The 27992-nt window shown below is 44.1% G+C and overlaps 1 protein-coding gene across 3 annotated transcripts in view; it reads right to left on the bottom strand.

Annotated features, from left to right (window-relative positions):
- Window positions 1-27992, bottom strand: part of cluha (clustered mitochondria (cluA/CLU1) homolog a) — an 88773-nt gene that overhangs the window by 36498 nt on the left and 24283 nt on the right. For 2 of the 3 annotated variants that reach the window (XM_048557021.2, XM_048557022.2), the window contains exons 2-7: window positions 20800-20990; window positions 12529-12700; window positions 9188-9331; window positions 5488-5615; window positions 4193-4347; window positions 1925-2050 (exon numbers count right to left, since the gene is read on the bottom strand). In XM_048557021.2, the coding sequence (XP_048412978.2) occupies window positions 1925-2050; window positions 4193-4347; window positions 5488-5615; window positions 9188-9331; window positions 12529-12700; window positions 20800-20990 (916 nt within the window). Of the gene's footprint in view, window positions 1-1924; window positions 2051-4192; window positions 4348-5487; window positions 5616-9187; window positions 9332-12528; window positions 12701-20799; window positions 20991-26991; window positions 27020-27992 lie in introns of those variants that run through there. The other variant, XM_059655298.1, reaches the window with a different exon arrangement.

The following is a 27992-nucleotide window of genomic DNA, read 5'->3' as shown; positions in this document are numbered from 1 at the left end:
ACGTGAGACAGTCTGTTTCAGAATTTGCCTTTTTGCCAAAGCTGTGTTTATGGGGCGTTTCTGCACTGGCAGAGTTGATTAGTAATAGTTACATTACTTAAAATTCTATGAAATTTCCCACTAGAATTAAGTTAATTCAAGTTCTTCTTTCTTTTGTGGTGTTTTAACTATAATGTTTGAATCAACTGTGTATTGCTTAACGCTGAGTAGTTTAACAATTGAATTGCATCTGGAACACAGCACCTAACATTTATCCTCAAAATAAGAAAAAAAAAAATAGGGTCCGGGCTACCTTCTTAACATATTTTGAGGAGCTCTGATCTGGTCCATAACAGCCAGTATAAAAGGTCTAGCGCATGTACGGCAGTCAGGAATTCAAGAAATCTCACCGCAGCCACAACAGTAACATGACTTCAACATGTAATCACAAAAGTGTCACAGATTATTAAAGTTCATAATCCTACATTTTGCTTTGATTCCAAATCAAGCTTTCACTGAAGGCATACCAAGTTGAAGTCTCAACGAACCACAAAGCTTCAACGTACTTCGGAGTTAACTTACAAATCCCGATTAGGAATGCATGGAAAGAATGGCACAATTGTGAGAAATTTAGGGTCAGTGACACTTAAGTGGCCGCCCCAGAAAACCTAGGAGTAAAGAAGAGATCTGACGCACTTGTTGGGAACGGTCCAACACATGCTTCTGGTGTGACTAAATTAAACGCTCTGTATCTCTTTGCTTAATGTGGAGGGAGGCACACTTTCAGTTCTAACCACGTGCATGTTTCCTATCCATCGTTTTTACTCTGGTAAGTGCCTGAAAAGCAAGTGTTACCAGGTATTTATGAGTATGCATAAAGCCTTTAACATAATAAAATGTCCTACAAGCACTTCGAAAAAGAAAACATGATGCTGAAGCACAGAAGATACAAGGTCTGATGACCAAACACTTAGACACAAGAGGCAGGTTTTAAGAAGAGCCTCAAAAAGGAGGAAACTGATGCAGAAGTGTTGGGACAGTGTTTCAAGGCTTAGGACAAAGACTACTGTATGGCTATCAAGAACGCAGCAAGTGATTAGAGGATGGTCGAAAGGCCAGAATTAGATGAGCACAGCTTTAGCAGAGGGTTGTGGGGCTAAAGGACATTACAGAGGCATGGAGTGGCTGGGTCACTGTGGGATTTGAAAACAAGGATAAGAATTAAAAACTAAGATATTGCTTGATCTAGAGCCAACATAGGCCAGTGATTACAGGAGTGATGGGCGAATGGGACTTGGCACAAAGCATGACAGTGGCTGTAGTGTGATTCTCCAGTGAAATTGTGTCACTCCATTACTATGGTCCAATGAACAACTTATAATGGAGTTCAGCAAAATTACACAGTGCTCTTTAACTGTGGCCTAACCAAGGTCATCATCTCCTTGTTTAATGTTCGATCTTGTCGTGCAAAAATGCCCAAACTCCCACTGTTTTCTTCCAGACATCAGGTCTGCTGTAATGTGCTTTAGTTAGCTGCTAACTCCATGATAATAACCGGGGTCTCACTCTGTAATTGTACCCTTTACTGGAATTGCAGAGGAAATGATTCACTGAACATGGAAACAAGACTCCACCATTTTCACACTCGTACTGTTTTCTGCAGGCATTGGAGATGATGTTTTCTTGGTCTATAAATTTTATTTCCCTCCTACAAAGACCAAATTCTCCAAATGCTGTAAATCTAAAATAAAGAAAAACTACTGAAAATACTCAGCAAGTTAGACAGCATCATTGGAGAGTAACAGAGTTAACTTTTAGACACAGTTGACCTTTCATCAGAACCATCTCCATCCTCAGTTAGTCAGTTGTAAATGACAGTATGTTTCTGAAGCTTCAGGAACACACAATTATGAAAAAAGACAATTCAAAGTAATGGTAGCCTCACCTTTTCTTCTGTAAGGCCGCAAAATTCTTTTTGAAAGTAGGACTGATCTGGCTCAGCAATTCCACCAGGGAATGGCTAAGGAAGCTGGGGTTAGCTGGCTTGGGGTTGAAGCTGTAGGCTGTTGACCTGTTCCAAGCAGAAGATTCAGAAGAAGAATAAGGTTTGCATGTTGTGAAAGCATTGCATATTTAATTTAAACCTGTATCTAACTACAGGCACAGGTGAGTCTGTAAAAGGCACAATTCTTGGACAGTTTCCCTTCAGGGACTCCATACATCATTTACTTACAATAAAATACAATACTGCACAGGTAAGCCCCTGTGGCCTACGTAGCCAGCACTGATTCCTAAACTTTATTTAGGCCCATTACTTACGGCCCATGCCCAATTTCTATCCCTGTATTTGCCTCACATTCATGAGTCTATCAAGATGCTCGAAAATGTTGCTAATGTGCCCACTTCCCACTATGTCCACTGGCAGTATGTTCCTGCCACATACTACCTGTTGTGTGAAAAATTCACCCTGCACCCCTCCCCTAAACTTTCTCCTTCTCATCTTGAACCTGTGCCCTCTTGTAGTTGACCTTTCCAACCTGGGAAAAGGTCTCTGACTATCCACCCTGTCTATATCCCTCAAATTTTGTAGGCCTCTTATCAGGTCACACCTCAGCTTCTGTCTTTCCACTGAAAACAATCCAACTTTATCCAACCTCTCCTCATACGTAAAACTCTCCAGACCAGGAAACATCCCAGTAAACCTTCTCTGCATCCTCTCCAAAGCATCCAAGTCTGGTAGTGTGGTGACCAGAAATGCACACGATATTCCAAATGTGGCCAAACTAAAATTTTATACAGCTGTAACGTGTCAACATTTATATTCGATGCCCCGGCCAAAGTGTACGCTTTCTTGACCATCTACACTTTCCTCTGGATCATTATATTACAAACAACAAAGGTCCCAGCACTGATACCTGCAGAACACCCTGGGATGTAATCCTGGGATTACTACCCTGGAGGTCTGACATTTTAATTTACCACCTAAATCCCTAAAGTGTTGTTGCAGGACCTTGTCGCTATTCCTACCCAAGTCATTTGTGCCAGTGTGGACAATGACAACTTGCTTTTCAGGGGGGAACTGCTCTTCCAGCTCAGCCTCATCACCCATATCCACCACAACGGTGGCCCGCAACAAACACCATCCAGATCACAAAAGGTGGGAAGTAATTTGTCCCTGCAGGAACAGCACCACACCCTGCAGTCAAAAATATACCGCCCTCCAGAAACGTAAATGTCATCGTAAACACAAATTAAAAGAAACTCAACAAAGTAATGTCAGGTCAGAGTCATTAATGTCCTCAGAAGAGGTAAAAACAGTGAGACAAGGCCTGACAAACCATTCTCCTGGGGATGAGGAAAGGACAAGTGAGTGGAAGCTATAGGAAAGAGGCAGAAAAAGAGAAGGAAGAGCGAGGAGAGGAGGAAATAAAAAGATATAGTGTAATCTCTCCTGAGTCACTGCTATACACATTCTGAAAGTGTAGGTATAGAATGCTGGCTTATCCCATTCAACTATGTGGGTCGTAACTATACTGAGAGTTTGGTGGGGGGGCGGGTGGCGTGCTGGGGAACCACGACGGAACACCTTGCACAGCACCACAGAGTGACAAAGTCAATACATCAAGTACATGGAAATCTTGACAGGACCATTCTTCTGCCACCCCAACCCCCGAAGAGAAGGGCTGGAGCAGATGCTAGCTACAAGTGTTACCTTGCGTGAAGCTGCAACAGTACAGGAGTTAGGGACGGTGGACTGATCTTTAGGTATCAGATATTGCTGGACTCACTATATCTGCCGTTGACTAAGTCTCTACTGCCTTGTTCTCAAGGCAGAGGTACAACTCACCAACTGGGAATTCACTCCAATTTTCCAGCCAGTTAATATCAACTCATGCAAACTTTTCCACCCATTAAGCATCTGCAATTGCCCTGTCAATGAGAAGCATGGGTTAAAGCAACCCCTGGCCTGCAAATTCCAGTCAGGAGCTTTTCTTACAAGCAAGACATCTAGTTTACATCACATGCCAAGTTTCCGAATTGTACTTGTGTAAGCATGGGGCTGTCCGGAGGAGATTTCGGGGCATTTCGTTCTTGCCCCAAAATGCAACAGTGAAAGAGAAAAATAAATTGACACAGAGGGAATACCATTCCCCAGTCTCTCTCCCCCTCGCACACACATGCATAGAGGGAGAGAGAGAGAGCAACAACTTACTGATTTACATAGAAGCCTCGAGTTGAAGCAGTGATACTGACGTGCCGATCCTCCATTGTAACTACGTACAGGTACATCAGATCACCATGCATCTTACGGTTACCTGGTGGAGGATTCCAGCCACTCATTGTTAACACTTTCAGACACTGTAGAGGCTGCAGGACGGGCAAGAAGCAAATTAAAATCACAAGTTTTATACAGCTGTACAATTTAATGTATTTATGTGGCACTTTATGACAAACATTTCCAACAAGCTTATAGGGAAGCATTAACTGGGCAATTATGGAACCTTGCTGACATATTTCAGTGATGATCTAAACATACTGTAAAACCCCACATTTTGAAATTTACCACACCTTGCATGGGACATTTCTGTATCAAAAACTGCCTCAGCACCAAACAATCATAACCGAGGCAAAAGACACCATCTGTGACCCTGGTGCATTCATCATCTCTACACCAGCTGTTATAGTCACCCACACAACCCTCATCCCCATCGCCCAGACTGGTGGCGCCGGCCACAGACGACTCTACCCCAATCCAGTCAAAATACAGCAAGAGAAATCTGCACAAGGATTTCTCTTCTCGGGTGTTACTTCTTGATTGATTTTGACAGACAATTTGGATAAAGTGCCACTTCCTTCAGGAAGTTATTGGCAAAACTGAAGGGAGTGCTTCTTCTTGCCAGCTAGATCTGATCACAAATTCCACCCCACCCATGACCTTACAGGTTTCACAGACTCCTGGCCTCAGTACATCCTCTTTGACCCAGGGCTCAGCTTTCAATCCTAGTACGAAGACATTTCAACCCAACTGCATCAAATGCACCACACATGTCCCTTTTGCTCTCTTTTGCTGAAACTCTCTATGCCTTTGTCAACTTCAGACTTATTTGTTCCAATGTTCCCTTGGAAAACTATCCATTAAGCAGACTCTCCATGAACGTCAACTCTGAAGACTGTTAATAACTGGAAAAAGAATACTTCAACCTATGCTGTCCTGTTATTCCTTGCTTTAAAAGTGACATTTATGGTCATCCATGGTCCATTATGAAATGGGAACCTTCACTGGGCAAATACCACAATAGAACCTGCACCAGTGGACAGAATGGCTTACCTTCACTTCAATAATAGATCATGAATACAACTTTAAGACAAATAAACAGGTTCATGTCTCATCATCAATCTGAAATACTCATCCCGATTCGCCCTCCGAGATGTTGCGTGACCTGTTTCAGCATTTGCCATTTCAACCCCAGGGTTTCTGTTACCTATAATATTTTGCTTTTGTTTTACCTTTGCGTCCTTGGTCTGAGGTTGGAGGGAGAGCAAAGGCCTCTCCTTGCTGCCAGGGAGGATATGCTCAGGGGGCGTGCAGTCGATCTGCTCCAGTTCGGAGCCCTTCCTCTTGCGCTTGCCACTTTCTGAAAACAATCGGTTCAAAATTACAAGAGAAATCAGGGACTCGATTCCTATCCATCAGCAAACACAGCCCTCACTTCATTTGGTGCTGCCCCTACCTGCAGTGAACCGAGCACAACAGAATAAAACTGATGTATTAGTTAATAACAGATCAGATTTATTGTATGTTGTAGAAAAACTCATAGTCAAAAGCATTCCCAGAACAGGCACTTTAATCCACAATTTATTTGCCTTTATGACTTCTGTTCCCCTTCGCCTTTTGAAACGTGAGCGCCTGTCACAGCTGTCAAACTCTAGCTATAGAAATAAAACATCTGTATTTGGTTTTAAGCAGCTGAACATTGAAGGGCTGGCTTGTCACCTCCCATCCCCCCCCCCCGCCCCACATGCCGTGACATTAAACACGGTCAACAGTTCAGACGGCAGGGTAATTTAAAACAAAAAGTGGTCCCTTCAGACTTCAGCAGGAGTTCGGTCATGAGAATTTAATCAAACAAATATCTCCTTTCCTAAAGGGGTCACTCAATTGCACTGCCTGTAAGCATCTCTTTCTGGTGCCTTCCCAAAGTAATTGTTATTTCTGTGAAAAGTATTGGCTGCAAATAGCATCAAGCTATTCAACATCATGCAGCTTTAGACAATCCAATCCTGTAACCTGGATTGTAGCCTGTAAGCGGTCTCATGTCACTGGACTGGATCACAATCCGAAGCCAATGTTCCGAGGACATGGGCTCAAGCCCCTCCCCACACCCCCACCCCCACCTCCACGGCAGATGGCAAAAAGCGAATTTTTAAAAAGTTTGATGTTGATTGTTGTAAAAACCCATCTGGGTCCCTAATTGCCTTGGGTGAGGAAATCTGCCCTTCTTGCCTGGTCAGGCCTACATGCAACCCCAGGAACACAGACTCTTAAATCCCCAAGGGCATTAGGGATGGTCAATAAATGCGGACCTCACCAGTAACAGGCAAATCTCGCAAACAAATTTTAAAAAAACTACTTAGAAGGCTGTGAACCTTTGGAACTCGCTGCCATATAGAGGATTGGGAAGCTCAGTATGTTTAACAAAAACAGAAGTTGTTGGAAAAGCTCACCAGGTCTGGCAGCATCTGTGAAGAAAAATAAAAATCAGAGTTAACGATCCAGTCTAGTAACCTTTCCTCAAAACTGGCTCCAGTTCTGAGGAAGGGTCACTGGAACTGAAACATTGACTCTGATTTTTTTTTTCCTTCACAGATGCTGCCAGACCTGATGAGCTTTTCCAACAACTTCTGTTTTTGTTCCTGGCTTACAGCGTCTCAAGTTCTTCGGTTTTTGCTCAGTATGTTCAAGGCAGAGGTTGATAAATTTCGGATTCTGATGGGGACAAGAGGAGTAAAAGACACTGAAGTGTTCACTTGGCTATAATCGTACTGAACTGCCGAGCGGCTAGACAGGCTGAATGGCCTGTTCCTAACAGCAAGCGGTGAGCAGCAGCAGCGACAATCTCGATCGCACTCAGGGGTGGATCGATCGCTAGGACGTGCGCCCGGAACACTAATTTCCACATTCAGGGCCTGAGTTGGAAAAGTCAAGGCTGGCAGTGCAGCGCAGTACTGGGGGGGGAAGTGCAAGGAAACTGGAAGGTGCCGCCTTCTGACTCAGAAATTAAGGTGAGGGCCTGTCCCTCTCTCAGAGGGATGCAAAACAAAAAGAAACACCATGTGGCGCTATTTCAAAGAGCACTAATGATTCGTGCCCTGGCTAAATGTTCATCTCAATCAAAGAGATGTAAAATCAAAAGATTAGTCATTCCTACAATGTTATTGGTGAAGGGATGCACAACGCGGATGCTGCATTTCCAAACCTATAACAGTGACAACACTTGCGATGGGAGTAAAGCATTTGGACATCTGGCAGTCATGAGAAGTGCTACATTAATGACAGTCTCTCTTTTTTCCTCTCCCACGCAGCAGTACAGAGGCTACCTTCGATGTTCTTTGGTGCCAGGCCCATTGAGCAGAAAATGGGCTCAGCACAGACCCATGAATTTTTATCCTCTTTTATGCATTAACTGTATGAACTCACTAATTCATCTTGGAAGTGGTTAAATTTAAAAAAGAGATGCAGCACTTGATAAGGTAAAAATCTAATGCTAAAATTGTGAGAATTATGTAATGTTCGGACGTTGAAGAAAATGCGTCAGTTTTTTTCTTTCTTGCAGCTCTTTAAAAATGAAACTGTTTGGAGTTCACTCATCGGTTACACTAGATCATGACGCTTTTGGGGAAAACTGGATTTGATACGTTTGAGAGACGAGCAGGCACCAGGTGCCTTTGGGATAAAAGCTGCTTGGCGACAGCTTTGGATGGGCTTTCCTTTGTGCTTTGTTGCTCACCTGCGAAACAGTTGCACTCGGACAACAGAAAGTCTGCGAAACAGCACAGGTTACAGTCTCACCCTCTGAGTGGGAGAAAACCAAACACTCAAAGCCTCTTTAGATGAATAACTTCTACCCAAGCAAAGACCTAGGCCCAACTAGCCAGCTGCTCAGGTGAAGGATCTTTCATTGTCACCAATACGACATTATTGCATCAAACCAAAACAGCTATGAGAAAGTCACCTCATTCCATCATTGTAGTTTGGATGCTTATCAACTAAAACATGCGCGTTTTCACCCCTATTTTTCACCCAGGATTTTTCTGCAGAACCGTCTTGCCTGCCCTATTTGTGAATGAATGTGTGCGCGCTTGGGGTTAAAGGAGATATACTTTCAGTCTGCATATTGGTATGCATAAGTTTTCCACTCATTTATTATAAACAAACATATTCTTTAACAAGTTTTGTTTATGTGTTTGTTGATGAGGCCTGGTCGGAGTTTATCTATCTATAGGCAGTGGTCAAAAGGCAGGCAAATTAACCATCCAAGTGTTTCAATTCATCATTTACATATTTGGAATAGCTTGTGGAATAGGGGGCTTGATGTCTATTATAGAATCCCTACACTGTGGAAGCAGGCCATTAGGCCTATCGGGTTTACACCGACCCTCCGAACAGCATCTCACCCAGATCCACCTGCCTATCCTATCCTTGTAACCCTGCTTTCCCCCCCACAAGGCTAACCAATCTAGCCTTCAAATCTCTGGACACTATGGGCAATTTAGCATAGCCAAACTACCCGATCTGCACATCTCTGGACTGTGGGAGGAAACCAGCACACCCAGAGGAAACCCACGCAGACATCAGGAAAACGTGCAAACTCCACATAGTCGCCTGAGGGTGGAATTGAACCTGGGTGCCTGGCGCTGTGAAGAACCAGTCCTAAACACTGTGCCACCATGTCACCCTCTAGTGCACTCTTTCTACTAGGACCACGATACAATACTTTCACCCTCTCTGGAAGGCACTTCAAACTGGGTCACTGGTAACATCTATAGACTGTAAACAACTTACAAAGGGACAGTTCATAAATCAGAAGCAACATGCAATGTCATGCTAGGAACTGAATTCCTTCATACCCTTGTGGCAACTTTTAAGGATAGGCACATTTCCTTCACTATCTCATCTGTACACATCACTGTGCAGTTCCCATCTTACCTCCCAAATCACCCTCGGTGAACAAACTCAGGAATGATAGGGAATTGCAGTCTACACCATTGTAGGAATCCGACGGGTCCAAGCTCTTCAGGAGATCTCGGATGTGCCGCACGTGTATCCGAGCTTCGCGGACTGTATAAGGCTCTGAGAATACACAAAAAAAGAACGTTAATAATTTATTCCAATTTAGCTCATTTTCAACACTGCTGGAGACCAAATAATTATGGGAATGGGATAGGCTATTGTGCCCACCTTCCCTTAACAATCCAGAGATATTCTAACCTCCTCTGTCACCATCACAATGCAGCGTCCAATGGTTTCTCAAACAATTCCCAGACATTTCCCTTCAGTACCTGAACTGGAAGATCGTTTTGTATGTTATTTCCCGTGTGCAAAGCACAAAAAACTGCTGCAGGTTGAAAAGCATATTCCTTTGCTCTGTTTTCAAGTTTAATTAGAAGGAATGTTTTGCATAGGTTTAGGTATCTTACAAACTTCTTAATATGCTTTCAGCCATTTCCTTTCTACATTGAAATATCTAAGTTTTGCTTGCCTTTCCTCAATTCTCCTTACACCAGGAAGCAACCGTGTGGACACTTCTCTTGGTGACCAGAGCAGAATGCAGTATTCAAGGTGCCATCTGACTAGAGCACTAAAAGGTCTGTGGTTCTCAGTGATAATGAGTACATTGCCCATTTCCCCAGCAAAAAAACCACAGATGACCTTCAAACGCAACTCCTGATGTCTGGAAATTTGATGGGGGACATTTATTAAGACAATCACTCATGGGACACATGAGCACTGTTGGCTGAGGAAGCATCTAATACCCATTCCTATTTGCTCTCAGGAAGGTGGTAGTGAGCTGCCTTCTTGAACCAGAGCAAATTATTTGCTGTAGACTGATCCACAATTTTGTTAGGGAGACCTCCAGGATGTTGACTTGGTAACAGTGAAGGAATGGCGATACATTTCAAAGTCAGGACGACGCACAAGTTGGAGGAGTGAACTTGCAGGTGTCAGTGTTCCCACGTAGATGTTGCCCTTGTCCTTCCAGATGGCAGTGCTTGGGAGTTCAGAATCTGCTAAGGAGCCAGGTGAACCTCTGCAGGGTATATCATACGCACAGCTGCTGCTGAGCATCGGCGGGTGGAGGGAGCGGATATTTGTGGATGTGGTGCCAAGTGGGCTGCTTTGTCCCGGATGGTATCAAGCTTCTTAAGTTGTTGGAGCTGCACCCTCCAGGCTGGTGGGGAGCATTCCATCACACTCCTGACTTGTGTCAGGTAGATGGTGGACAGACTTTGGGGAGTCAGGAGGTGAGTAACTCGCCGCACGATTTCTAGCTCGACCCGTTCATGCAGTCGCAGTATTTTTGTGGCTAGTCCAGTTCAGTTTCTGGTAATCCCCCAGAGTGTAGAGGATTGTGATGGTAATGCCACTGAATGTTAAAAAGGCGATGGTTAGATTCTCTCTTATTGGAGACACTGCCTGGCACATATGTGGCATGTGACATTCATACTACTCGTCAGCCCAAGCCTGGATATTGTCCAGATCTTGCTGCATTTGTACATGGACTGCTTCAGTCTCTGAGGAGTCACAAATGACCTCGAAATTGTACAATCATCAGCAGACATCCCACTTCTAACCTTATGATGCAGGGAGGGTCATTAATGAAGCAGCTGAAGATGGTTGGGCCGAGGAAACTACCCTGAAAAGCTCCTGCAGAGATGTCTTGAAGAGGAGATACCCGACCTCCAACAGTCACAATCATCTGCCCATGTGCCAGCTATGACTCCAAAAAGCAGAGTGTTTTCTCCCCAATTCCTTGGCGACTCCAGTTTTGCTAAGGCAAGGCATTATGTCCAAACCTTTCAACTGTGCTCCACAGAGCTGTAGAGATCATGTATCAAGTTTCAAAGTGCCATTAAACATCCTGGTATCTCAGACAGATGACACTAAATTAATCCTAGGGTTATACAGAAAATGTATCCAGCAACAAGGCAACAGCACTAAGGAATAGACTACTAAAAATGTTGAGGCCCTCAAACTTCAAAGACAAACCAAGAGTTGGAAAAAGAACAATGAATTGGATTGATTTCATTCAACCAGGTCAGTGTGGTATAGTTGAGACAACCACTAACAGATGGAAGAATGTACGTACAGCTAGGGAGTCATTGGTATAGAACTGGGAACTGAGAAGAGGGAGAATTATAGAATTATGCAGTGCAGGGGGCCATTTGAATGATTGTGTCTGTACTAAAAGAGCTACCCTGCCAGTCCCACTCTCCGACCCTATCCCCATTGCCCTCTAACTTCATCACGTTCAAATATATATTCACCCCTCGTCTGAAGCCTATGAAATCTGCCTCAACCACTCTCTCTCTCAGGCAGTGCATTCCAATTCCTAACGACGTTCTGTGTAAAGAAACTTCTCCTCAGATGATCCAGATAAGGGTTCAGCGGTTTGAGATTTGTAGCTCAGGTCGTGGATGAGGTTGTAGACTTGCTCACTCAGCTGGTGGGTTTGGTTGCAAATGTTTTGTCACCGTGATAGGTAACATCGTCAGTGCACCTCCAGTGAAACGCCGGTGTTCCATTTCTGAAGAAGGGTCTCGACCTGAAACGTCAGCTTTCCTGCTCCTCTGATGCTGCTTGGCCTGCTGTGTTTATCCAGCTCCACACCTTGTTACCTCTGGTGTTCTATCCTGCTTGTTATTTATATGCCTCAGTTTGTTGGGGTGGTTGGTATCACTTCCGCTTCTGTCTCTCGGTGGTTTGTACACAGGGTCTAATTCAGTGTGTCTGTTGATGGAGATCTGGTTGGAGTAGTACGCCTCCAGGAGCACATCTCTGCTCAGCTTGTGCGATTATGGACGTGCTGTCTCAGTTGAATTTGTGTCCCTCTTTGCTCGGGTCTCACTACATCCATCAACACTGCCTCGGTGAGCTTCAAGGGCTCAGCAGGCCATGGTCAGTGGTGGCCAAAGAATCATTGGTAAAAGAGAAAACAGTTACACTAAGGTTATTTTCTCTTTCAACATGATTGATCTCAAAGCAATTATAAATGACTGGTCTCACAGGGTTTGGTTTGTCTCCCACCTGGAACTACATTCACAACTGTGCATTCTCACACACAAAAAATTTCACACAGGGCAAGAGCTAAGGCTCATGGAACAGGACACAAAGGTTGAAAATGTAGGTTAAAACAGGAAGTGGTGGCTAAAATAATGCAAAGTATGGGTTAAAATAAAACAGAAGATGATAATTTAAAAAGAAAAGCTGGGAAGCAATGCAGCTCAACTCCGGAGAGGAATGTGCCAGAATGGGAATCTGTACAATACCTTCAACTACTTTCAGATTGGAACCTTCCTGCAGGCCTTCTATAGATTTCAGTTCAGAGAAGTTGTCCAGAACATTTCCATCCAGCTGTAGAGAGAAGCATGTGCGATGGCAGGTGTCCTCTCTGTCCATAAGGACCTGATGGATTTCCTGCACCATCTCCTGTGGAGAAACCTAGGACCAGAAAGGCACATACATTCGGAACAATGAAATTAATCCTTATTGTGTTAACATGATCAAACATTCCCAGACCTTTCACAAGAGGCAAACATGACATTGAAGATGCAAGGAGGCACCAGGAGCTTGACTTAAGCGACAGTTTACGATAAGCATCTTCAAGGACAGAAAAGCAGAGAGGCTGCGGGAGGGAATTTCAAAGCTTAGAGCTCAGGTAGCTGAGGACAAGCTGCTGAATGAAGAGCAATGGAAATTACAGCTGGACAAGAGGTCAGAACTGGCAGAGATCCAGGAAGATCTCAAAACAGCAAAGCTGAGATCAAGTGCTAATCACCCTCTGATTTCAACAATACAGCAAACATTTTTTGACCAAAGTTTCCACAGATTGCCTGTTGAAAGTGCATGACTGGTCAACCTCCCAACTTCCTCCATTCTGCACAGGCTAGAAGTTCAAAGGTAGCCTGTTCTTCTTATTTGCAAACAAATTAACTATTCCCTGCACCAGCTTTCAGGGTGGCGCTGTCCTAAGTTTTATAATCAGCATCACACCATTTACTCTAAAGAATGAGAGCAAATGACAACCTAGCATCACCATTCTAACAGGAATGGGCAGGACAAACACATTCTCAAAGACAGCAAGTCCAGAAACAGGGATCACAATCTACTGTCATATCTTAGGACGATATGACAAGAAATGCCTTTACCCAGAGAGCGGCATGCCTGGGGTATTCTCTGCTATAGGAAGCAGTTGAGGCCAAAACACAATGTTTGCAAGAAGATGTTATAGGAGTTACGCAGCATGGAAACAGATCCCTTGGTCCATCTCATCTGCGCCGACCAGAAGTCCCAATCTGCTTTGGTCCCATTTACCAGCATTTGGCCCGTATCCCTCCAAACCCTTCCTATTCATATACCCATCCTGATGCTTTCTAAATGTTGTAATTGTACCAGCTTCCATCACTTCCTCTGGCAGTTCATTCCATACACGCACCATCCACTTTGTGAAAAATCTACCGCTCAGGTCCCTTTTACATCTTACCCCTCACACCTTAGACCTTTGCCTTCTAGATTTGAACCCCCCTACGCCATGGAAAAGACCGTGGCTATTCACCCTATCCATGTCCCTCATGATTTTATAAACCTCTAAAGGTCACCCTTCAGCCTGACACCAAGGGGAAAAAAAAATACCCCAGCCTATTCAGCGTCTCCCAATAGCTCAAACCTTCCTATCCTACAACATCTTTATATATAGTTGTTAGGGCTATAGGGATCACAGCGTATGAGGAGAAAGTGGGAACAGGATACAGCGTTGGATGATCAACCATGATCAAATGGAACGGCAGAGCAGACTCAAGGGCTGATTAAGTTAATTTTCCTCTTATTTTCTACATTTAATGGAGGCTCGGGGCTTAAATTTTATGATGACTTACATTATCCCAGGATTTGAAGCCAAAGTTTGGACTTTGGTAAAACCAGGCTTTGGGTCACTTGCTATTTAAAACTGTCCTTCCCACATCAACCATTGTCTCTCAACCCCTCTCTTCCAACAAGACTTATCGCAATCTCATCTTTCCACTAGACACCACAGCTTTCTAACTTCAATATGCACACAAACAATTTCAGACTTCAGTGTATCTTTTTAGGGTCCAAAACAGTGATACAACAGAAGTCTGGGCTCACGCTATCTGTCCCTAACATTCGCTCCAGATACGAGGGGCCCTGTGAGATAGGAAAAACATCAGGGTAAAGATATCTAGATACCACTTTGGCTTGCTGACCCCTCGGCTCACGATAAAAACCTTGTGATTGAAGCTAGGCTGACATTGAGGGCTCTCAGCTGAGAGACATCGGCATTATTTAAAGTGCTGTTGGAATCCTCTTCAAGTGGCCCCCAGGAGTGTTTCAGTCAAATATAGCAGGAGGAGAGGGTGTTTCAGACCCTCGAGCCTGGTCCAATGTTCAATACGATGATGGTTCATCTGATTGTGGCCCTAACTCCACATTCCCTCCCAAGCCACCAGCACCCCCCAACGCCAATGACCTCCAATTCCCTTTTGAGGCAGAGATTCCCAGCAGTACCCCTGCTCCCAATTCATCACGACAATATACAGCTGGAAAATCCTGGGAATCTGATCCAGCGACTAATAACACTGGAGGCTGGACGTCTAGACCATCTGCAATCACCCTGTGATAGCCTGCTGCTGTTTCCTGGCAAGCCGAAGGCAGGAAAGGAACCTGAGAATAAACTGTGTTGATTTGGCCCAAATGGCCACAAAATCCCTTTTGGGTCAGCTCAGAATGAGTTAATTTTCAAAATCGCAAAAGCTGAACTCATTCCTGACATTGGTTGGAAGAGTTTGTCTGTCACAAGGGTGGATAGGAATGTTCAGTGAGCTGCCACTAATAAATGCACTCACTGGCTGAAAGCACAACATATCAACAGGGATCCAGCTCTGTCCAGTTCACACCTTGCTCGGATGTGGATCACCTTCTCTTTAAGCTGCGTGTGTCTGTGTGCGTGCGCGTGGCGTGCCGCTGTTTAGGTTAGGAGGTTGAAGGTGAACCCAGTGCACCCATCAGTAAGAAAGGAAGACTTGCAGAAAGAATAGTGGGGAGAAAGAAAGAGGAGATGGGAGGGAAAACGAAGGTGCAATTCACATCAGCAGAAACATCTACTTTTGTACCAGAGTTTGAGATTGGTGACCCTGTGCCAAGTTAAGAAGCAACAAAAGGATTTGCACTCATCTAGCCCTTCTCAGAAGCATTTGAAGCCAATGAACCGCTTGGTCTTGAAGGAGGGTCATCGTTGTAATGCAAGAAATGCAGTATTGTGTGCATAGCAAGATCCCGCAAGCAGCAGCGAGAGCATGGACAGATAATCTGTTTTTGTGTTCATGTTTGGGCTGGTCATCAAGAACAACAAGTTTATTCTTCTTTGAAAAAGCAACTCGGGACTCTTTCCACTTCCAGATGCTGCAGGCAAGGCCTCACGTTAACATCTCACCCAGGAGAGAAGGGAACAGTGACCGATGCAGCACCCCGTTCTGTGCTGGAACATCAGCCTCGATGTTGTTCTCAAGTCTTTTTATAAAGAGACTCGAACCCACAACCTTGCACCTCAAGAATCAAGATCTCGCATCACTGACTGACATGGTTGACACTTGAGCTAGGCTGATCTCAATAAACGGGTGTTGCAACTGGCACCAGTCACCCTGGATTAGAGACGGAGGAATTTAAAAAGAGGAAGAGAAGAAAGGGGGGGGGAAAAAAAAAAGTTACTCCTCTGGTTTGGCTGCGACACCTTTTGCAGTCACATAGTCCAGCAAGATTCAAAGCTTCATTCATAAGCTGCCACTTGAACAATGCCCACAGGCAGTAAATCTGCAAGGAATTGTGCCTGATACAAACAAAGAACTCTGGAGAAACTCAGCAGGTCTGGCAACATCTGTGGAGAGAGAAAAAGAGTTAACATTGAATGAGGTATGACACTTCTTCAGAACTGGAAGGAGTTCAGGAACTCAGGAAATGATGGATTAAATTGCCACTACATTAAAAGGACAAATTCCAATTTAACAGAAGCCTTGGAATCTCTGGGGGATTTTACAATTTAAGTGATTAACAGTTTTTTTTTTAAAAGATAGAAAGATCGAAGTTTTTTTTCATCTCAGTCATTTATTGCCATTGGTAAAGACTTGGGGATGATGCAATGTTATTACATAGTTTCAGGAAGCACATCTGTAGCATGTTGTGCTGATTCTCTGCAGGCCTTCCCCAGGGAAACACCAAACAGAAAACCCTCTGTGAAACTGCAAACGTGAGCGTCTAACTGGGTGTCACCCACCAGGTAAAGACCCACTCTCACTAACACCACATTTAAAAGTCCAGCCTGGTTAGACTACCCTGACGTTTTTGTGTGCAAATGGGAATAAATGGCAAAGAAGGGCCAAAACACACAGTCTTCCATATTCTCAGGGTTTCCCAAAGTCTTTATAATTCCTTCTCTGTGAAAGCAGAGTCATTTGTTTTGGTAAATGCAGCAGCCACTTTGCATGACCTGGTTGAGTTGCAGAGAGAGATGGGTGATCAGATAACCTCAGCTTTCAAGGAGAAATGGATGCTGTGAGGGACAGCAACAAATGTTTATCAACTGAAGCAGTGCCTTGACTTTTGATAGTGCAGCCTAGAACTAAGATCAGACATGGCTCTCCACAGTCAAATAGTCTACTGAAATGTCACTTCATTCAAGTAATAGAAAGGTACCAGATTGATGAAAATAAGAGCAGAGGAAGGAGGGGCAGACTGTGTGTCAAGGGAGAAAAACGTAAATCACAACCTATTTCAATATTTACAACCTTGGTGCCATTCACCACCATCTGCTAAGCATTTGTTCATAAAGAAAAGCATTGACCTTTACTCCACATTGCTAATTCCTCCCAATCATGTCACTAACTATGCAATGCAAAGGTCAGAATTACTTGTAAAAAAGATGGAGATTCAGATCACAAACTAACCATGGAAAGGTAGTGTGTTCTCCGGAGACAGGTGACATTACGGCACTACACCGTCTCTCGGCCAATTTCGATTTCCTTGTTTCTCCTTTCCTCTAGTATTTTACCTAATTAGCTTACAGTTGAAACATCTTCACTATGATTAAGTACAGAGGGCACCACAGTCAAGCAATTACCCAACATCCGCATTGGGACTGTTCCACCCTGGGTCACCGAAACACTATTGGCATTTCCCACTCCTCAGCCCCTGGGCACAGAGACCAACTGTAGCAGCCAACCCATAGCAGTGAGGGGAGCTAATTTACTCCTGGATCTCAGGACCCACTCAGGGGGCACAGGGCATCAGGAATCAGTACAAGGTGCAAGACAGGGTGGCACGGTGGCTCAGTGGCTAGCACTGCTGCCTCACAGCGCCAGGGACCCGGTTCAAATCTACCCCAGGGTGACTACTTGCGTGCAGTTTGCACGGGCTTCATCTGGTTGTCTCCCACAGTCCAAAGATGTGCAGGTTAGGTGGACAGACCATACGAAATTGCCCTTAGCGTTCAGGGATGAAAAGGTAGGTGGATTAGTCATGGGAAGTGCAGAGTTGCTATGATAGGGAGGGATGCTCTTTGGGCAGGGCTGGTTCAGATTTGATGGGCCGAATGGCCTGCTTCCACACTACAGCGATTCTGTGATTCTATGAAGATATGGCAATGACTGGAGTAAAGAGGAACAAAGCGCATTACCTAAAAAAGGTACAATTAATTACTCACATCAAAACGCAACAGCAAATTTAAAGAATTGTCTCATCTATAATTCCAACATCAATTCTTTCAAGGAGCAAACCAATTAGTCTCACTTCCCCGATTTCTTGCCCCCAGCCTTGCAAATGTTTCCTTCTCACATATATCTCTAATTTCCTTTTAGATGTTATTATTGCAGCAACTTCAGCTGTCCTCTTAGGCAGAGCGCTCCAGGTCAGCGTAACTTGCTACATTAAAATAAAATTTCAATTCTTCCTAAAATATTCCTCTCCCCTCCCAAAACAATTTAAAACGTGGCCTCTAGCATCTTGCCAGTGGAAACAACTTCTACTTATTTACTTTAACAAAGCCCTTTATCATTTTGAGCATCTCCGGTAAATCTCCTCTTAAATGTCACTGCTCCAGAAAGGTCAATCCCAACTTTTTCTAGTTTCTCCAGCAGCTTCATATGAGACGAAGACTGTACTGGCCTCACAATAACCTCCAGTTCCTCGCTGCATACCGCCTCTTCAGTGCTGGGTGGTTTGAACACTGACCTGCAGCCAGAGTAAACAGTAGCACATTTCATTTGGAAGTTGCAGCTATTGCAAACAGGATTCTCTTTGAATGACTACTTAATGTAAAAGCTGGCTGATGTGGAAGTTCCATCGAGCAAGAACTAGAGCAAAGGATTTAAAAAACCCTCCAAGCCACGTACCATCCCAAAACATAATTATGACACGGGTCAATAACCTGGAATTCCCTCCCTAATGACATCATGGGGGGGGGGGGGGGGTCTACGGCACACAGACTGCAGCGGTTCAGGAAGGCAGTTCATTCACCTCCATCTTCTCGATGGCAATAGGGATGAGCAATAAATGCTGGCCCAACCAGCAACACCCATGTCCCAGGAGTGATTTTTTTTAAAAAAAGCAGCCGAGTAAATACACAGTTGATCATTTGATCTGGTCAGATCATTTTCATTCTTCAAAAAGGTACATACTCGTCATCTTGTTGATTTAGGAGTGCTAACAATCTACGCCTGTATCAGAAAAAAAAACCTAGAATGGCTAGCAAGTCAGGGTAACATGAAGGTAAATCGAATGCAACTAATATTTCACCTTTCAACCCAGACCTGTAGAGATGGATTTGGGAAGGGCAGAGGTTCCGTGTCAACGCTTTTCAAGTAACAAAGTCAAACTTATAATGTGGTTAACCTTTCTTCTTGATTGGTTTGCTAGGCTAATTCCAGGGATGAAGGGGTCATGTTACGAGCAAAGATGAAGCTGGTTGGGCCTATGCCTTTGTAGAATGAGACATGATTCTGCGGAACCTCAACAGGGCAGATCCAGCAGTTTAAAGACAAGCGGTTTCCAACTAAAGATGGAGCTTAGGAGCGATCAGAGATAATGGGAACTGCAGATGCTGGAGAATCCGAGATAACAAAAGGTGTGGAGCTTTCAGGGTCTAGGCCCAAAACGTCAGCTTTTGTGCTCCTAACATGCTGCTTGGTCTGCTGTGTTCATCCATTTTGTTATCATGGAGCTTAGGAGTAACTTCTTCTCTCAGAGGGTCAGTAACTTTTGGAGCTGTCTTCCACAGAAAGCAAACGGAGACTGGGCCAATAAATTCATTGAAAGTTGGGCAGGACAGATTTGTGACTAACAAAGGAGTCAAAGATTCTTGGGAAAGACAGGAAAGTGGCATAAGGGCCGCAAACAGATCAGCCATGATCTTATTGAATGGCACAGGAGACTCAATGGGCTGAACGGCCTGTACTTGCTGCGATCTCTTATAACTTATTGAACACCTTTTGGAACTGAGGCCAGATAGCATCATTAAGCTACAGAATAAATGTTTAGTAATTACCTGAAGGTTTCTCAGTGCGAATGTTACCAGACAGAACGGGATTGAGAAGGGTGTAGGAACCCACTATAACCTGGTTGGAATGATGCTCAACTTGCCCCAGGGCTTTTCCCTTCCTACAAAATGGTAGGATCTAAACGTGCAGCTACTTAGCCTCCCAGCAACCAGGATATGCTCAGATAATCGGAGCAACATTTCAGTTCTGGCCTGAAATAAAGATAGCACCGAGGCTTGATCCAAATATAACCGTAAAAGGACATTAAAATCTTAAAAACTGTAGACCCGACTCTAACAATGCCAACTTTAAACCAGCATCTCTATGCCTGGAATATTTAATGTTAGTTACTTTGTGTGTCCAAGTACCCAGTTTCTGCACTAAGAATCTCTCCTACTTCCCAGGACACAGACTTCACCTTCAGTCATTGTCAATGGAAGGGCAGCTAGCCACCCAGCTCCGCTACACACATTCTCTGCCGAAAACGTCTGTCTTTCTCACCTTTGGAAACCTCTGCAAGACAGTATCACTGCCCACATTTTAGCACCTCCCCAGGGGTCCTCCTTTAATCGGCCTCCACTTTGCCCTCAGAGGTATGCTGGGACATTTCAGGTTAATAATGTGTAAAATGTGTCATTGAATGAATGTTTTAGGAATTTCAAATGGTGGGTATATTAACTGGTGAAAAACCAGAGGGAGACTTTATTAGGCATGATCGGCTAATAATTTACATAAAATAGAATGCAACGAAAGGGGGAATCTCTTGGTTTCAGATTCTGACTCATATTTATATGCATTTCCAGCATTTTATTGTTATTTCAGATTTCCATATTTTGTTTTTATTATAAAACCAGCCTAAGGCTTCAAGAAAGTTGCATTGAAGGGTTGGAATGGTCAGCCAAATGGCATTGGCACAAGGCGTAACATTTCCGCACACAAAACCCAAAGCACTTCCACAAAGCCAGCTGAACTAAGAGTATGAATTATTACCACACTGACCTGCAGATCAAACGGTTCTATCCCAGGAACATGTATCTTGACAGTGAAGCCAGTGTCTTGGATGACTATTACTTCCTGCTCATTCCCGTCGTCAATGCGAGGCTCACCATCTTCCTTCTCTTTATGGTTTTCCACCTCGGAATGATTGAGCCTATCATCTCCATTGACCAATGGCATGCCTGACGAGTGGGCTGCAAGAAAAGCACAACACCTCCCATAACAAACAAGGCAATCCAGCAACTGTCAGTGTAAGGAGAAAAGAAAGTCTCGCACTAACACTGTAAAAACAGGGAGAGTAATAGAGATAGTAGGAACTGCAGATGCTGGAGGATCTGAGATAACAAGGTGTAGAGCTGGATGAACACAGTAGGCCAAGCAGCATCAGAGGAGCAGGAAGGCTGACGTTTCAGGCCTAGATGCTTCATCTCCTGAAATGTCAACCTTCCTGCCCCTCTGTTGCAGCTTGGCCTGCTGTGTTCATCCAGCTCTACACCTTGTTATCTGGGAGAGTAACAGGCTTAGGTCTCCATTAATGGTTCAATACAGGAAATGCCCCAGTTGCAGGCTGGAAGAACTCCCTTAGGCCATTCCCAAGATGCAAAACAGTGACACAAATGAGTACATTTATTCGGCTGAGGAACACCATAAAAAGTTGGGTTCCAAGCACCTCTTAGAAATGCTTAGAAGAAAAGCCGATTTGAACACAGAACACAGTCAAAAACTGGTTCTTGAAGGCAACAGTTTCTGACGAGCAAAGTGAAAATGACGGACATTAGTACAGTTCAAAATTATTTTGAACAGAATAGGCAACAGAAGTAAAAACTGTCCAAACTATTGAACACAATTTAGCACAATTTGACATGGGTGAAGGAAATTAGTGTGTGAAATTTGTCCTTTAGCTGCCTGGCTGATTTATCAAGCAAACATGCAGCTTAAGGAATTGTACTGTGCTGAATTAGCTCATTTCAGCTGGAAATGATGCCGTCATTTGACGAGTACGGTAGGATTTGTTGGAAACTAAGCTTCCTGTTCCTACCTATAATCAGTCTTATGCTTTAAAACACTCCCATCCCACAGGGGAGAAACACAAAGACCTGTCAACAGGTAATGATAAGCTTGGGTGCCGCTACAGTTTCTTCTGTAGAAAACCAAACTGATCAGTGTCCGCATTCTACACACCTTACAGAATGGGTGAAGTAGCAAAGATTTGCCAGAACACAGGTAACTTTATCCCTGCACAAGTTAACTACATACAGGCAAAGAAATCTACTTTGTCATGAGCCAAGACTTTCATGAATTCATTTTGAGGTCAAATTATTGTAAGATTTACCGTCCGTGATGGTACTCCATTTAAAGGGCTATACTACCATTTTCTCCCCCCCCCATTGTAAAACAGAAGATTAAAATTTGCAGGGAGTTTCAAAGCAACAAAAAAAAAATCAAAAACTCATTTCATACATCCATGCTGTGGGGCATGTTGGTAAAGAGAATGAGAAAGGAATAACATTGAAACCCAAAACCATTCAAGCCACAAATGCAAAAGTAATGCCGCAAAGTGGCAAATTGCACATCTACTACTTTTTCAAAAATAAGAGTGCAGTTATTATAATTTCAGTTGGGTAAACCAGGTAATACACTTCTTTCAGGCAAATAGCAAGGGTGTACGACACATCACATAGATGGGTATAACATGTCTAACTCTGTGGATGTGATCTCAGTGTAACATATGAGACAGCAGCGACATTCCAACTACTGCAAAAGATTTCAGTCATTGAATCAAGATTTTCCATCTTCAAAATCAATCCTCAAAACAGGTTTTCAAAAATTGTAGTCATTCATACTGATTGCAAATTTTAAAAAAAGAGGGTGGTGGAAAGAGCTGGTGTTCAGAACGGTGGCGCGTGCCACAAGGATCAGTGTGGGTCCATCATTTTATGTAAACAATTTTGATGAGAAAATATGAGACGTAGTTACTAAGTTTGTGGATGACACCAAGATTAGTGGTACAGCGGACAGCGAAGAAGGCTGTCTAAGAGCGAAATGGTATCTTGATCAACTGGGCTGAGAAATGGCAGATGGAGTTTAAATTTACACAAGTACAAGGTGTTGCATTTTGGTAAGACAGACCAGGGCAGGACCTACACAGTTAATGGTTGGGTTCTGGGAAGGGCAATCAAACAGAGATCTAGCGGGGCAGGTACATAGTTCTTGAAATTAGCATCACAGGTGGTGAAGGTGATATTCGGCACACTTGCCTTCATTGATCAATGCACTGAGTGCAGGAGTTGGGATGCCATGTTAGGGCTGTACAAGGCATTGGTAAGACAAACATATGAAGCACTGTGTACAATTCTAGTCACCCTGCTACAGAAGGGATGTTATTAAACTAGAGATATATAAAAGATATACAAGGATGTTGGCAAGACTGCAGGGTCCGAGTTATAAGGAGAGGCTGGATAGGTTAGGACATTTTGCCCTGGAGCAGAGGTCGAGGGTTGACCTTATAGATGTTTGTAAAATCATCACAGGCATAGATATGGCGAATAGCCAAGGTCTTTTTTCCAAGGTAGGGGAATTCAAAGGTTTACCGTGAGAGGGGAAAGATTTAAAAGTGACTTAAGGGGCAACTGTTTGCACACAGAGGGTGGCGCATATATGGAACAAGCTGCCAGAGGAAGCGGGCACAATTACTACATTTCAAGAGAGATTTGGACAGGTGTATAGACAGGAAAGGTTAAGAGGGGTATGGGTCAAATGCAGGTAAGTGGGACCAGTTCAGTTTAGGAAATATGGTTGGCACAGATGAGTTGGACCATAAGGTCTGTTTCCATCCTGTATGACTATCTTATTGAGACACAGGTGACCTGGCATTGTAACTTTAATTCTCCATCCTTACCTAACACTGTCCTTCCAAGCTACATCCAGGTGAACTACAGAATGTGTGCTTAGACTAGAGTTGGCAGGTTCCTTTCTTGTGAACAAGTTGCAAGACCTCCAAAAACAAAAATCCAGCAGGCTTCAAATGGTTCAGTACCAGCTCAAATGAACAGACTGATTATATTTCAAATGAAGACAAAAGCAAAATATTGAGGATACTGAAAATCTGAAGTAAGAAGTGGTGGTGGAAATATTCAGGTGTGCAGGGGAACAGAATTAATACTCCTGGCGATGACCTTTCTGTCAGAACAAGGTCCCACAGCAGCATCATGCCTTCCTCCAGGAGCACTGACCAACATCTCTGAATCAACCAACCAACCCGCTTCAAAATCAGGCCAACTGCTAACATTTGGTCTTACCTTTGCCATTTGTCTTTTCCTGCTTTTAATCGACTGCTTGTAAAGTGCTCGGCATTATCTAAAGGCAGATTTAAGATGCAAGCTCTCTATTTAGGGTAAATGTGTCCACAAGTCTCACCTTCCACAGGTTCAAACAACAACAGAGGTGATAAAGGCAGGCAAGGACATGAAAATCCTGGGCCTCATCACCAGGGTTCAAGATTAATTTATAACCAGGGTAATTTGGGGATACCATGAAACAGAAGAACATGGATTGGAATTTTGTGATTCAAGTTACCAACAGTTTAAAACTACTGATTACGATTGAAAAATTCATGGTCTACACCTACCACTGAATTCGCACGAGTTAGGAGATGTTGTAGCGATCTGCACACCAGTATACAAAAAGCTTGTCATTGATGCTATACCCAAATACTTTGAAATGGGATTTATGTACAAAATCATCATCGATCATATTCTAGATCAATGCTGCATGCAAGTCAGTGCTAGTAACATTTCAGAGGGTCACTCAGGAGTAGTAGTGGTCAGATTATTCATGTGACATTTTGGTTGGAAGTGCAATGAGAGGCAACAACAGAATGGTGAAATTTTAAAAGCAGGAACAGAGACATGTTGGTGAGCTAGGGTGGGTGACACACACACACACACACACACACACCCCCTTTAAAAGGCAGCAGGAAAAATCATGCTACAAAAACCAGAAGAAGTATTAAAGCAAGGACATTGTGCTAAAACTTTATATAGCAGTGGTTAAGGCAGCTTGAATACAGCGACTAATTCTGGGCACTTCACTTGAAGAAAGAGATAACATGGTGTACAGCTGGATGAACACAGCAGGCGAAGCAACGTCATAGGAGCAGGAAAACTGACATTTTGGGTCAGAACCCTTCTTCACTTGAAGACAGACAAGGCCTTGGAGAGGGTACAGAGAAGATTTACAGAATGCTATCAGAGATAAACAGAAACTTAAGCAGCTGGATTTGTTCTGCTTAGAGCAGTGAAAAGGGAGATTTGTTAGTTTATCTATCTTTCCTCCTGTTCTCATTTCTAAGGGTTGGACCATGGATGTCCATTGGCTTGGTCCACATTACGGCCAAAGTACTGTTATTGTTTGCCATTGCCTCGGGATGGCCAACCTGTAAACTCTCCCAATCTTCCCATATGCCATCAGGCATATGGAAAGAAATCGCAGGCTGATGATCCGCCTCGGGTTGTCACAACATGAATGCAGCTTCCATGGCTAACACGTCCTGACCCGGAATTCGGAAGTTGCTATGAACTGGAATGCCTGAAACAGCAGTGGAAACAGGGTTCTATAGTTTCGCCTCAGAAAGGGCACTGGATAAATGCACCTGACTTTGGTGAAAGAGCAGTGGAGAGGGATTAATTGGGCAGCTCTTACAAAAGTGCCAGCACAGGAACGATGGGTCAAATGGTCTCGTTACATACAAACAAACAACACTCAGCCCTTTGAGTCTTCTCTGGCATTCAAAGTCATGAATGATGGGATCTTAACCTCGACTCTACATTCCCACACGCCACCGATAATCCTTAACCTCCTTGGTAATCTTACTGGGCTGCATCATTCTTTAACAGTGCAATATTTTTAATGGTGCTTCAGCAGGGATTAAATAGGGCTATCAGAGATTTTACACGGATATCTTATTGTTGGCATGGGGAGGGGTGAAGGTAAATCCATTGTCAGTGTCACCTGCAGTCAGCCATTTCTGGGCCAAAACGACAGCAGTTGAAAAATTCACCCATGGCAGGACGTTTGGCTAATTGTAGCACCTGGGCTCTCTCAAAAATTACGCCAACCCAATCTCTATTCCCTGAAACAAACTCAAAACATTAACCCTTTGAATAAACCACTTCTTCCAATAACTCAGACCAATCATAAAAAAGATGCTCATCGCCCCTCCATTAGGAGGGATGATTGATAAGCTTCAAATTGAGGGGGTTTGCAGTTGTACAGTCACTTCTGATGTCAGATTGGAGCTGCTGGGATGTGTCTAGTGATGATGTAATCCAAGGTCCGGAAGGATTGGAAATATTGTTACACATTAAACGGTTATTGTTGGAATTACCCCAGGAGGGACCAAAAGGTGGAACAATCTTAGGAATCTCAGGAAGAGTGTATTCCACCCTTTGGCATAGGAGCCTGAGATACACAAGAGCTGGGTTAGGGGAGTCAGACAGTTTGCAGTTATGACTGGCCATTTTTGCAGAGCTGCTTCTGCTCGAGAGGGCCCCATTTCAAAGAGCTCCACAGTGTTTTATAGATTTCCTCGATTAATATTTTGCTGTCGCATTCTTCCTGGAACAAGGAAGCTATGACAGAAATATTTGAGCATGATTAAAAAATTATTTGGGGGTTGGTTGCGCCATTTAGTGTTGGCAGAGGAAGGGAGGGGTAAATTCAGCCCGAGGGGTTAAAATGTGCCGCGCTAGCGCAAGAAAATAATTAAAAGCTGTCAAACTTCACACTGAATAATTGGTCACGGCCAGTGCTACTGCTGCCAACCAACATTCCCCTGTCACAGCTGCACAATTAATATAATGAGAAGACTTGTCTCAACACAGAGGGGATTGCTTTCTTTGATTCTCCTCTCTCCTCCCATCTTCTTCACGTCAAGCTGACGTTGAGCGGGGAGAAAAGTCTCTTTTTCCTTCTCCTTCTAAGATTTCCAGGCTGGCTGACCCCTGTTAAGGCCCCACAATCCTCCACAAGCATGAGCAAGGCCCGGGAAACTTAGGCGCTGCAGGGCGGGCAATGTCCTTTACGAAGCAAAATTCACACACTTTCTCCCAGCCCCTGAAGGCTCAGGGCACAGAGTCTCAATGGAGGGCGTCAACCATTCGGGGCGGGGGGGTCCTTGCTAAACATGATACTGACCCAGTGCTGCCATCTCTTATTCGATGGCCCCAATGACCTTTGGCCATTGACTCATTTGCCATCGAGCGCTCCAGCTTTATGGGCGAAATGTTCGCCTCCTCTCCACACACAGTCATACTCCCAGCCATGGCTCACGAGTTCACTAGATCAATCAGAGCGAGTTTATTCCTCTGTTGCATCTGTTATGTCAGCTAATTCCTCAGGAGTCCCTGCACAACACAATCTGTTGCTTGCATGGGGGTCAGAGAACTCTAACTTCCCATGAGCAGGCCAGCCATCTGTTTCACAATTACTTCAAGGGCACAGGGAAGGTCACCAGATGTAGCAGATATACACCTCTGTGCTGCCAGGTTCCTCCCACTATTTACACCACTGTCCTTCTGACTTGATAAAACCCAGTCTCTCTCTCTCTCAATGTTGTCAGGAGCTCTGGTCTTCAAGGCGATGACGTCCAAAGTCAGATTTATTGCTCTTCAAGCCGAAGTTGCCAGTTACTGCGCTGCTCAAGGTAATGTCGGGGTAACTTGATGCAGGCCGTTCCTCCAGCACCAGTTTGAAGCAGGAACGTGAAACCAGAAGGTGCGACAGGGGGCTCTCCCAGGGAGTCAGACAACAGCCACGAGCGGTCGCTGCCAAGGCCTCCCTGTTGTCACCTCAGGATCAAAAAGCCGATAGCAAGCAGCAATGGTGTTTCCCAGGGCAAGATGGCCACTCGCCGAGAGGAGATCGTCCTAGTGGCACCATCAGGAAAAATATCAGAACAGTAGTGAGCAAAGCGACAAAGTTAATAGTGAGTCCGGATAGCGTTCAATTCGTGTCAAGCCTGGCTCCAGTAGCAGCCTGCCACTGAACACCTAGAGGGAGGGAGTAAAAGACGGCAAGGATCTGAGTCTTCACAAAGCACAGGGGTCTAAAAAAAAGACTTGTCAACGTTGGAGGCTGTCAAAGTGCCTCTAAGCGCACCTCTCACACGTCGATTCACTTCCCATCATTTTAGAGAC

Source organism: Stegostoma tigrinum, chromosome 27, assembly GCF_030684315.1.
Source record: "Stegostoma tigrinum isolate sSteTig4 chromosome 27, sSteTig4.hap1, whole genome shotgun sequence".
NCBI classification, from domain to species: Eukaryota; Metazoa; Chordata; class Chondrichthyes; order Orectolobiformes; family Stegostomatidae; genus Stegostoma; species Stegostoma tigrinum.
The sequence above is the reverse complement of the archived record's forward strand: the minus strand, read 5'-3'. Positions and strand labels throughout refer to the sequence as shown.